This window comes from Nothoprocta perdicaria, unplaced genomic scaffold (assembly GCF_003342845.1).
Source record: "Nothoprocta perdicaria isolate Ctin4 unplaced genomic scaffold, notPer1 scaffold_297, whole genome shotgun sequence".
Lineage (NCBI taxonomy): Eukaryota > Metazoa > Chordata > Aves > Tinamiformes > Tinamidae > Nothoprocta > Nothoprocta perdicaria.
The window spans coordinates 73,608-85,705 of NW_020455529.1; the positions used below are offsets into that span (position 1 = coordinate 73,608).

Sequence of the window (12,098 nt, forward strand, 5' to 3'; positions counted from 1 at the left end):
CCGCATGAAGCGGCACCAAGGCTGGCAGGAGGGGACGAGCGCGCCAGGTTCTCACCCGCAGCACTGCGTTGCCCCCGCTGCTCAACTAGGCCAGCACTTACAGTGACATGAGCTTAACTCGCTGAGCTGCAAGCTGGAAAGCTCGGCTCCACTTAGCTCTACCAACCCTGCTCCAGTAACTATCAGCTGAAGTAAAGGAAGTTAAACCTGATGAACTCACCTTTGAATTGCCCAGCAAAATCCATTGTTAAATCCTGCCTACTAACAACTTCAGCAAACCTATACTCTGAGCAAAACCACTTCTCGCTGGCCCTTTGATATTACACTTACTTGCAGAAGACCTGACTTGCTAGAAGAAAATGATCAAATAGAACATAATTGTACTTTGCAATACCACAGGTTCACACTGATGTGCCCTACTACTATAGACATTCCTTTGTGGTTTTCAATTTAAGTTGAATATTAAATGTACTAAATATAAGTGGATACCTACTCCTGGAATGACTAAGTACTACCAAATTTTGTACTAAGTGCTATAAGAACTCTATAAAATATGCTAAGAAAGTGATACAGGTAAAGGTCACTGTAAAAGTGGGTGCATGAGGCCCCCCCAAAACCCACGAGCAATCCAAAAACTTCACCCATGTGGTTGCTGGCTGCTTTCGCAGACAAGGCAGTAAACGCAGGAACTGGCACATCACAAGGACCACAAGTCAGAATAACCAGATTTGTTATTTTTAAGTTTACGTGAAACTGATTTAAACTAAACTATTCTTCATGAGGTTGGATCTTCTCAGGAAAGAACTTGGAGCTGTTAAACATGAAAGTGCAAGTTCTTCCATTTCTACTGGTCATTAGATACTTGCTGAAAACAAGCCCTAAAAAAGCCAAGTATGCCCTTATATAAGCTACTTTTTAATTCAGTAACTGCTTCTTATTGTAAGAAGGTGTTACTGAAGTTGAATTCATTTTTCCTTTTGTCTTTTTTCCCCTCTGCCCCCTCTTTTTGGCATTACAACATTGCTGTACCAGCACTATGCCTTTCAACCAGGCTTGGCACATAACACAGGATCCTTAACCTACATTTACTGGAAACACATTTTATTACAGGAGATCCTTCATGGCAAATCTTAATTGAATTTGAACCAAGAAGAATCAAGTATGAAGACTCAATAAACAAAACAAAGATTGCATCAGGTGTAACTTCTCCACACAGAATGATTTCTCTTCCTGTTGGAAAAGGAAGATTTCAATTCTCAGCTCACTTACTGCTTTGCCATTCTTGAAGGTATCTGTGTCTGAAAAATAATTTCATCTTCACAGCACAGGCCCTTCTCTGACATAAGGAGGTTGGTGAAAGGGATAAAAAGAGAAAAACTTCAAGAAAACAAAATCCCACAGAACTCTGCAATGATGTGTTGAAATGACTGTGTCAAGTATTTTCTTTTCCAAAACTATAATGGGACTTTCTTGCTTAGTTAATATCAGGCCAATCACAGTCCACTTTGTAGAGCCATATATTTTTAGAAGATTTCTAAAAACATATGCATTGTCATGACAATACGCCCCTTCCAAATTTATCACCATCCCTGCAACATGAATAAAACACAAGCAAATTATTGGGAAGTGTTTGCATACAATTCTATCCTTAGTTAGATTACCTTACTCCTAGGTACAGATAGATGTGCAGATCAACTGTTGCAGTATGACAACCAATGACTGCAAAGCCTGCTTGTGTTTTGCATAAATCTGTATCAATCAGTTTGTACCAATCTGTAACGATCAAACTCTGGAATAAATTCAAGACAGATTGCTAAGATCAGAAAGGTGGGTCTTTGGTTAAAGCATGTGCAACTGCTACTTGGTACCTAGGGCCTCGCTCAAGTCTGAAATTTCGATCAAAAAAAACACTTGGTATTTTCACAGGTCTGTGTAAAGGTTGAAATATTTCAACAACCAACAGGAAAAGTTTACAATGCCACAAAAATGCAATTTAAGCAAAATTACAAATGGAAAAGAGCACTGAAGTCCTTTGATTCTGCGACCTAGGCAGGAGCCCATTTCAGGAATTTAGGGTTTCTCTTTGTTATTAAGCTATTTGTCAAGAGTCTTGTGGGGGGTGAGGAGTGGACTCTCTCCCTTTGGAAACATGCTTAAATTTCTTTGAAAAGGAACTTGAAGTCAGCCATTGCATTTACAAAACAACATTAAAGCTTCTTTCAGTCTCTTCCCGTTACTGGAAGGAGATGCGACAGTCTTATGATATCACTACCTGCAAAGATTCAAGTCCTCTGATACAATTCAGTTGAGAAGACAACCACTGGATGGTAAAGCAACTCAAGCAAGTTCCCCCATTCCAGTATGGGGAAACCCCACATTTAACAATCTCTAGAAAAGGTGTTAGAAACACCAGTCCTCAACAACATTAAACTTCAGTGCTTGTAACAGAATAATAAAGTGTAATTTGTTGGTGTGATGCTCAAAGCTTCTAAGGAAATACTTTGAGGAGCAGCAAGGAGTTGCATTCTACTTTTGTTTACCAGTGAGTGGTTAACACCTTTTAGCCACCAGATTAGCTGAGAATAAATATTTTGGAAGAAGATTTCTTTAAAGCTACTACAACTTAAATAACACAACTAACCAAATAAATAAAGGGCAAGTGAGTCATTTCAGCAGGCAGCATAACAACTCCAGTGGAAGATACCTGTCCTCTTAACCATCCTTTTTATGAAGACAAAGAGTTTGCAAACAAGGTGGCCGAGCTGCATGTTAGTATGCAAAGCCACGGCAAGTGGACAGTCTCTCTTGAAAAGGCCAAGTGCACGATAACGTAAGGCCAGCAGACTTTCAGGAGGTGCCTTCTCCTAAAATCCAAGCTGCACTTCCCTAGGAGCTGCCCTTGGGGACAGGAGGCGGTGGCTGCTGCGGCCTCAGGACAGCCGGGCGGGATCCTCTCGCACGGAACAGGCACAGCACCTCAGCCCCATCACTCGGCAGCTGCTTTCAGCTCCTCGGGACTCTCCCTAGGTGACCTGGGGAAAAATCAAAGCATTTTCTGAGTGGCTGCAGATGGCTAGTTTTCCACAAATGAAGAAGGAAAAACACACACAGGTGAATTGTGTGGGCAATGGGAAAACCTCTATGTTCACTATATATGGAAAGTCTTGAAATATGACTTAAACCGGAAGCTAGGGACCACAGACAGGACTAAATAGGGGTTTTTTCTCATAAGCTAGACACAGGCAAGGTAACATATTCACACGAACAAAGCACAAGATTCTTAGAAAAGCAGAATACTCGAGGGTGGAAGTGTAATGAGCTAACCTGTGTGATTCAACAAGGCGAGAGGGACATTACTGTAGCCACTGTCATTAACTATGTCAAGACAGGACTTTTAACTTTAAGTATTCCGTTGGGGGCTTATTCATCGCACTGCTTAGCAGGACATTTAAATGCACATTTCTGTACTTCATGTTCCGTAACTTCAGTAACCAAATTAAGCAAAACCAAACTTTCTAAGGAATAATGGCATATAAAGGGATCTCATTCAAGTCTCTTTATTCAAATTGTGCACATAATTATATAACTATGTAGTAGCATATAGTAGAATATTTGCAGATAGATCTCTTACAGAGACCGACAAATAATGTTATCCATAAAAAATGGTTTTGTAAACAGCAAAAAAAGGCTGTTAAATCATCCCCAAACCTAAAAAATAAGATATAAGATACAAAGTCATTACCAGTAATTTTTTTAAATAGTCCTTCATAAGTAAAGGAGCAAGCACACATTTCAAGTTCATAAACCTCAGTGAATAGTTTACTTTATAGTGACTTTTATTTCTATAATACAGCTGAATCCTCTGCAGACTCACTTCACACACACCTTTTTGCACGTGGACTCACATGGATAGACACACACATCCCCACTCTGCATCCGTATGTGCATACACACTGGCTCACTTGCAGTGCAGGAGACACTCCTAACTTACCGGTAAATCTGCAGCGGCCACGCTGCTTGCGATGGAGTGGGCACCGAGTTGGTTGGACTCACCAGCATGGCACTGTATATGTTGGAGGCAACCACAAGTATGCAGAGGAGAATTGGTCCTATGATGGCTCCTTCCAGCCCCAGGTAATAGGCTCCCCCGGCCACGGCGAGGCCCGTCAGGTAGGGGTGACCCCCTCTGGAATCGCGTCACAGGCGGGAAGAGAACAAAACAGTCAACAGGACTGAAAGGTGGATCACAAGTATATACATTATTTAACTGTTTAGAGATACCTATAGTCATACCATACACTGACTGTACAAATATATCCTAAGCTGCACATAGTTCAAACTGATTTTCTGTTCGTGCTTTATGGTCAAGAATTTTTAAACTGTAAGACAGCTAGTAACATCTACTATGAGTACCCCCGAGCCAAGGCACTTCTTTCAGACATTCATCTCAGTGGTGGCCAGTGACCTCAGTGGTGGGCAGTGTAGTACAACGGGCAATGGGGGTAAGCTGCAACACAGGCAGTGCCATCCGCATGTGAGGAACAGCAACTTTCCTGCGAGGGTGCCAGAGCCCTGGCACAGGCTGCCCAGGGAGGCTGTGGAGTCTCCTTCTCTGGAGATCTTTCAAACCTGCCTGGATGCCGCCCTGTGCCCCGTGCTCTGGGTGTCCCTGCTGGAGCAGGGGACTGGACTAGATGGTCTCTAGAGGTCCCTTCCAACCTCAGCCATTCTGGGATTCTGTGAACTTGCTTCTAGAATTACTAGCATTAAGATAGATTTATCCAACTTTCACAATTTCAGCTCAAGACTTCTAACGTGGCAAACATCATAGCAAGAAGGTCTGGAAAAAATAATGATTCTTGGGTCAGTGAGACTTCCTACTATTGGATGATGGTGCTACCCCTATACCTGTGCTTGAGAATACTGCTCTGCATCCTTGTGAAAGTGTGTGTCATGAAAGGCATTGGTGATCAAACCTTTTTGCAAAACATAATTTGACAAAAAGTTTTCACTGTACTTACCCCGATATATCTGAATAAATTGCAGTATCCACAAAATAGGTTGGCAACAGGTGAAAAACCAAGAGCAAAATGGCTTTACATCCTTTTCCTTGCACAAGCCACAAATCCAGGACTGCCGGGATCGCTGCCCAGTACGTCCCCAGAAAGGGGACGGCTCCAAGGATCGCTGCTAATGCTAGAGCACAGAGAACCAGGGATCAGAAAGAGAGAGAGAAATATTTTACTGACACACTTGTAATTTCAACACTTTCACCACACCAGTAGCTCCACCTACATCAATCATTGTAGATAAGACAGTGAAGACATAAAATATCAGGCTCTTGGGGGTTTTACAATTGAAGTGTAGGAAAAAAAAATAACCAGTTATGTCCAAGAAAAAGAATCTCCACATTAACATTCCCCACAGGGAAACATTTCACCAACTACTAGCCACAAAGAGTTGCCTCCAAGAGGCTCCAACTTGGAAAAATTGAAACCTTGTAGCAGTCACGCACATTTCAAGTTTCCCTTTTCCATAACTACAAACCAGCAAAATGGGTGCAAGAAACTAAGCAGAAAGAAATCTCAGGGAAGCAGTATAAGTGACCCAATCTCCCCAAGCCAACTGTTGTAAGAAGTGCTATGCGAAGCAAGGAAACTATGAGGTTCTCAACTTCACGTGCTTATGTGTGCCTGCCTGTACGTGTGGTTTGTCTACGCGCACTCTTCTGCTTACACAAATACCTGTGGGAATTTCAAGGGAGAGAGTACTTGCATCATTCTAATTTAATACAGTGTGAGTGAGCACAATATATTTATTTTTTTGCTCTTTTTAGGCTTGTTCAAAAGGCAAAATGATTAAGGATTTTTTCATGCAGTTGAAAGAACAATTTTATTTTTGGTAGGTCTAATGGCAAATGATAAATTTAAGATACTTGTACTTGACAAAATTTCATTTTCTGCAGTTTTATGTTTTATTTTATCCAATACTGTTTTCTGTTGCTTTAGAGTTTCCCCTGATGTTTCCCAGTACAACAATTTTTTCCTGTTTATGGGGAAAGAGGGAGAAAAGATCAGAGCAAAAAATTTTCCTGTTTTTTTTTTTTTTTCCCCACCAAGGTGGCAGATGAATTGAGCCATTTTCAAAAATCAGAGGCTGGCCTGGGAGCAGCTCTGAGCACAGGAAGCCTGCCTCTGCCCTGCACTTCCATGAGAGAACATCTGCCCTTAGGCACCCTGAAAAAGCAGCTACCTATCAACTGTTGAAGAACCAAAGAGAAGGCAGGCAGAACGAGCTTACAACCCAGAACAACCTGGGCAGAATAAGAACAACCACCAGCAAAAGAAATAGATGGGGAAGTGGTTATTTGGCTGGGGTTATTTGGCTATTGCGAAAACAACAAAAAAGATAAAAGGTAAGAACGTAAGATCTAATCCTCCCTGCACTGTGCCCACAGCTCTCCTGAAACATTTGTGGAGCACATTTTCAGCAGTGCTACCTACATCACAGCTGGAATAAGATTTTTGGAAAATAAGAACTAGGAAAATCTGTAAAGTTTTTAATAGTATAATGAGATTTACAGCAGCTTAATTTAACTTGAAGAAAACAATCAGCGCTAAAAATCTCCCTGGAATCGCAACAACTGTCATAAAAGTATTATTCTTCTCATTTCTTTTCCTAGTGAGGTTTGAATAATGAAGAGTCAATAGAAAATGTCACATATTGAACGGGGAATAAAAAGGTTCTGAAGAGCTACTTAGTGAGTTTATACCATACACTGAATCCATTGACTCGGGCCTCATGATGAAAAACAGTATCCAATCCTAAGTAAGAGCTGTCAATCTCTGATTTAACATTCTCTAAAAATAAAATTGAGACTAATCTTATCAGTAACATTTAACTCTACTGACCTTGTACAATAATTACGTAACATCGCTGAAAAATAGATTGCAATAGATCCAATTCTTACCCGATGGTATGAAGACTATGTTAATCCCAAAGATTGTGTGAGTCAGCCAAGTGTAGAGTCCATAGAACCCAGCCATTTTGAGTGAAGCATCAAACACACCTCTAAAATGACCAAAGAAACTCTGTTAATTTTATTGGAGATAGGATTCTGGGAAGTATCAATATATATGAGGTGCTTAGAAAAACAGCAAAGCCCTAAGTGTTGTAGGTCATATAATTCAAAATGTAACAGAGACCTTTATGCATTTGTTCCCCACAAAAAGGATACGCATCCATCATATTTATCAATGGGGGTTTTGGGGTTTTTTTTAAGGTTAAAAACTGGACTGTTCTTTACTTTACAAGCTATTCTAGGAATAAAGCCCTTGAATCAAGCTCTACAGGCATCTCACCACATCCTCTTTCAAAACGAGTCTTTTATCCGGGATGCATATTCTCCACACAAAATACTTTCTCTTTCCCCTTTTCCATTTCCAAGTGTTCACTCACCTTTACCTGCCTGCATTTCTTACACCTGCTTATTCTCAGCACATTAACCTGCTCGTCCAAGATGCAGAAAAGTTGGCTTAAAATCTTAACTGCCTATATACTTTAAATGGCTTTCAGGGTGGAAATAACTGAGCACCTCACATTTCCTACTGGATTTTAGTCTCAGCCTCTTCTATTTCTTGTTTTTAGTTTCATTACCAAGTCATATTATTAAAAGACACACAGAAAATTCAGTAACGTTAGTCCCACCGATCAGTCCCACTGAATCTAACTTGAACTTGCTGGTCAGAAAACAAAGTTTTACTCTGTTAAGCACGGCCACAGATTCATGAAGATAGCAAACGAGCAGTTACCATAATTTTTTAAAAAAGCAGATTTCCATAATTTTTGCAACTCTAACACACTCGTGCATATGGGATATCCTATAACCAATCTAAAGAAAAAATGCATCTTAAGATGCCAGTCACAAAATTTATACTCTGAAAGTGACATATCCCACCATTACATTAAGGCTGTTGTTGACCCTTCTTTCAGAAAAGCATAGTTTCCCAAAGCTGCTATTTTCAGTGGATATAAGTTACAAAATAGCCCCAGCATCCTCAAACTACCCCCAACTGTTGCACAGGGGGTCACAAACCGCTCCTCTTAACAGAGGTAAATATGAAGTTTGCTGATGTTAACTACCCATTGAAATAAAACTCTCCTTTGCAATGAGACAACTGAACAAAAAAGTAGCATTTTCAACACGTAGCGCCCTAGCATTCGCGCTAATCAGCTAAGGGATTTGGTCTTGAACAAGATATAGATCCTTTGGATGGAAAAACTGATGCAAATATTAGAACTCTACATGTAGGATAGGGCTCCAGTGGTTCTGTTAAAACTTCAGACGTCTTTTTAAACAGTTGAAACTGGTAAGGAAGAAAAAAAGCAGCAAATAGCCTTTCTTCACTGCCACTCTACTTTGAGCACAGTAACCTTTTAATATTCTCCATATCACTTGTAAAAATATAATTTTTAGATCCCACTTGTAGCTGAAAAGTTCATCACTGAGGCTTAGAGCTGGCTGGACTCAAGACTCCCAAACCCAGTCTGACATTGGTAACCCCTCAGTCTGAACATATTATTATTACTACAAAAGAATGAATGACAAGTACAGGGAACATTTTGATGGCATATTTTGATTGCTCATGCTGCTAGACAGAATAATTGGATCTTAGATGACAACAAAGCAAAAAAGTTAAAACTTTTACGATACTAAATCTTTCAAATGCCAGGACACGCTGACGGTTTTACATCAACCTTTCTGTCTATACAGTCTTGTTACAGCAAAATAAATCTGTATTAAAACAGACAGCTAAGACACCATAATAATATTCTACCACCTTGAACAGGCACATAAGGAATTATTAGGTAGGCAGGCAAGGAATCCTGCAATAGGTTGTTCTAAAAAGTAATTCTTGTGGTAACACCTTATCATTAGAAATGCCTGATACCAAGTTTCTTGCTACATGTTTAGTAATTCCTTCAGCACTCCCCCCCTCCAAAACAGCTTGCAGGGCCAACCTTAGAAGCAAGGAGAAAGACACGACCACAGCTTTTGTGGAGCTGGGAACACGGAGAGGTTCCCAACGCCCAGCAAATTATGCTGCCGATGGCGATACGGTCTCTACCACATACCCATGGCGTTTGCATACAAAAAGGGTGCAGGTTTTGGCAGCAAATACCAGCATTTAAAAGAAAATGGTTAACATCGTAGTGGTAGCTGTACATATACACCCAATGACATAATTAAATTAGCATTACTTGGTGCATGCATGTAATCACAGGATTTGTATCTTTGATACTAATCCCGTATCCCCTTGTGCAGCCACCCCTTGTGTGCAAGCACACCCACGTGCCTGAACACGCACCCACACGCGTACAGCTGTCCGTTTAGAGGCGCCTTCAGCCTTAAACTAGCTGCAAAGTGCAAAAACAGACTAAAGCAAATTGCTGTTAGCAACACACAGAATGTGCTGTCTGCAACATGAAACTGTCTGGATACTGACACTGCTTGATACAAAACAACGAAGCCCTTCCACAAGCAGTGAGTAGGTTTACAAATAAACTGTCTTTAGGTTTAGGGTTTTTTTTTAATCATATCCACATAAAACTTTAAAAGAATACACAACTTATTTAATACAAAATATTTTGGATGTAAACGGGAAAATAAATACAAAGACAAGTACTTTATAGCACACAGGACAAAGCTACTAAAAGTATGAGCAGTTAAACACCCGTGTTTATCCTACTAGCACAGCTAGGTTACAGCTACTGTTTAGTTTAGTCCCCAAAAGAATCCTAAAATATTGTTCTATTTCTTTTGGATTTACAGTTTACACTATTTTTTCAACAACTCAAACCAAAGCTTCTCTTTGCTCCATATATATATATATTTTAATACTGTTATTCCCCATTTTAGATTAGAAAGTGATGTAATAAGATGCAAACAACCATCTTCAGTTCTATTCCTGCCTCTTAACATACACCCTACTCAAAGAGAAGCAAACAAACACCCCACAAAAAACAGCAGGTCGAGCTTACAAAAAAATTCAATAGAATTCCTGTTCAGAGCATTCTTGTGACAATGCCATTTCTGCAACAGACAGGTCTGGTACTAAAGAACATATATACACGCACATATGCAAAAAATCATTCAAAATGTAGCTGGTTAGCAGTTGGTTTCAAAATAAAGCTCTTAAAAGATATTATTAATATTACAATAAAATACATAATATCACACATCTTGGCTTTACTGAGCATTAGCTTAACATGCTGAAAGAGAATTGTTTTCTGTGGGAACTGAATCACCATCTCATTTTCTCCATCACTACCCCCTGGATGCCAAAGATGGGTGAGATGACCTCTATTTATCAACATTTAAAGAGATCTGAAATAAGCTATTATGCAAAAGAGAAAAACAGTAGGAACCTAAGTCAGTCACGAAGATATTATAAGTTCTCTTCATACAAAGTAACTGTCACACGACAGCTGCCATGCTCTTTGATGCGAGGCAAACTGCAGTTAAGAACATGTCTACCTTTGCATTTCAACTCCTGCTCTTTAGAAACACCCAATATAGGCAATCCAGAAGCCGATCAAATTAGAAGTGTGTGTGTGTGTGTGTGTGTGTGTGTGTGTGTGTCACATGAAGAAAATGAATGAAATAACGATAATACTTCTCAAATGGAAAACAAACCATTTTTCTCTTCCTAGTACCAGGGAAGAGATTTTCATGAACAAACATCTCAAGATTCAAGATGCCACCCAACAACCTGAACGTAAGGCCTTTTACCAAAGTGACCAGACCCCATCAACCCCCCAAGCTGCAGTAACTTCAAGCCCCAGCCATACCCGTGTGCATGCACTCATGTGAAAGTATCGCACACACTAAATTGCACTGAGGCCGTGACAACATGCAACTTAGTAATGTGCAATATCTCCACCAGAGCAAGCAGAATGAGAGCTTCGGGGAAGAAGGGTATGGTGCATTCAGGAAGAGAACAACATGCTGCTCAGGGGAAGGAAGATGGGTCAGGCAAAGGTGTGCATGCTACTACTTTGGAACCCTGTGGACCTGCCTCATCCATTCACGGGAGGGAAAAAAACATAAAAAAAACATATAAAAACCACACACACAGGAGTACCACTTCCTTATCTCAAGGGTGCTAATCTGAATGTTGAATTTCCTGAACATACACAGTGATGTAGATGAGGTATGAAATACTTGGAGTTTATGGAACTTCCATAAACACTTGCTCCAGTTAACGTGACCATGAACCTTCACTCTCAAAATGTTCCGTTATTAAAGCACTTTAACAGAAACGTACACTAACTTGTACTGAAAACTGAAATATATAAATGGAGTAAACTGATTTTACTGGTTCTTAAATTTATAAAGCAAGAGGTCATCTTTTCAATTCTGAGCATGAGGGCTTACAAAAATATCACGTCAGCTCATCCTACTCCAGTATAACCCTTTTCTCACAATTCCTTGTTTTCTATTCCTCTTCCATCACCATCTCCTTTGCTTTTAGGAACAGTTTTGGAGAAAGTGATGCTTACTACTGTACTCACAGACTGCCAAATATCACTGACAGCACGAAGGTGGCATCAAGTATGTCCCTCGATCCCTGACTAAACGATATTGTAGCTGGAGCACAGAGGAGTGGCAGGGAGCAGGGCGCCAGCAAGTGTGGGCCGCGGCGACTTGCGCTGCATGGCGGGTCTGCGCCCGAAGGTGCCGAGCACACGGGCTCGGGACGCTCGCGTGCAGCGACCGCGGGGCCGCGGGTGCAGGCAGCCGCCAACGCTGCCACCCACGCACCCCAACAGGCACACCAAGCGCACGCAGCGCAGCCAGCGGCCCAGCCGCTGCCCGAGCTGCACTCACCTGCAGGCCCGGCCGGCTGCCCCTCCTGCAAGGCCGCCTGCCTTGGCGCTCCATGCACCCCTCCATGGGCACAACTGCGAGGCTCCTTTCCGAGCACCACCACTGTGACAGCAGCACTCTCCTCTCGGACTGGTTCCCTTCAGGAAGAAGTGCCAGCTGCTTGAGCAGCTCCCTTCCTTAGGCTCTATCACCTCTCCCAGGAAGGCTC

At 41.2% G+C, this 12,098-nt stretch overlaps 1 protein-coding gene across 1 annotated transcript in view; it reads right to left on the reverse strand.

Annotated features, from left to right (window-relative positions):
* Window positions 1-1,375: 1,375 nt before the first annotated feature.
* TMEM245 (transmembrane protein 245) overlaps window positions 1,376-12,098 on the reverse strand; it is a 53,291-nt gene continuing 42,568 nt past the window's right edge. The window contains exons 16-19 of the mRNA XM_026041855.1: window positions 6,971-7,071; window positions 5,022-5,196; window positions 3,992-4,186; window positions 1,376-3,032 (exon numbers count right to left, since the gene is read on the reverse strand). Coding sequence (XP_025897640.1) covers window positions 2,987-3,032; window positions 3,992-4,186; window positions 5,022-5,196; window positions 6,971-7,071 — 517 coding nt within the window. The 3' untranslated portion in view covers window positions 1,376-2,986. The remainder of the gene's footprint in view (window positions 3,033-3,991; window positions 4,187-5,021; window positions 5,197-6,970; window positions 7,072-12,098) is intronic.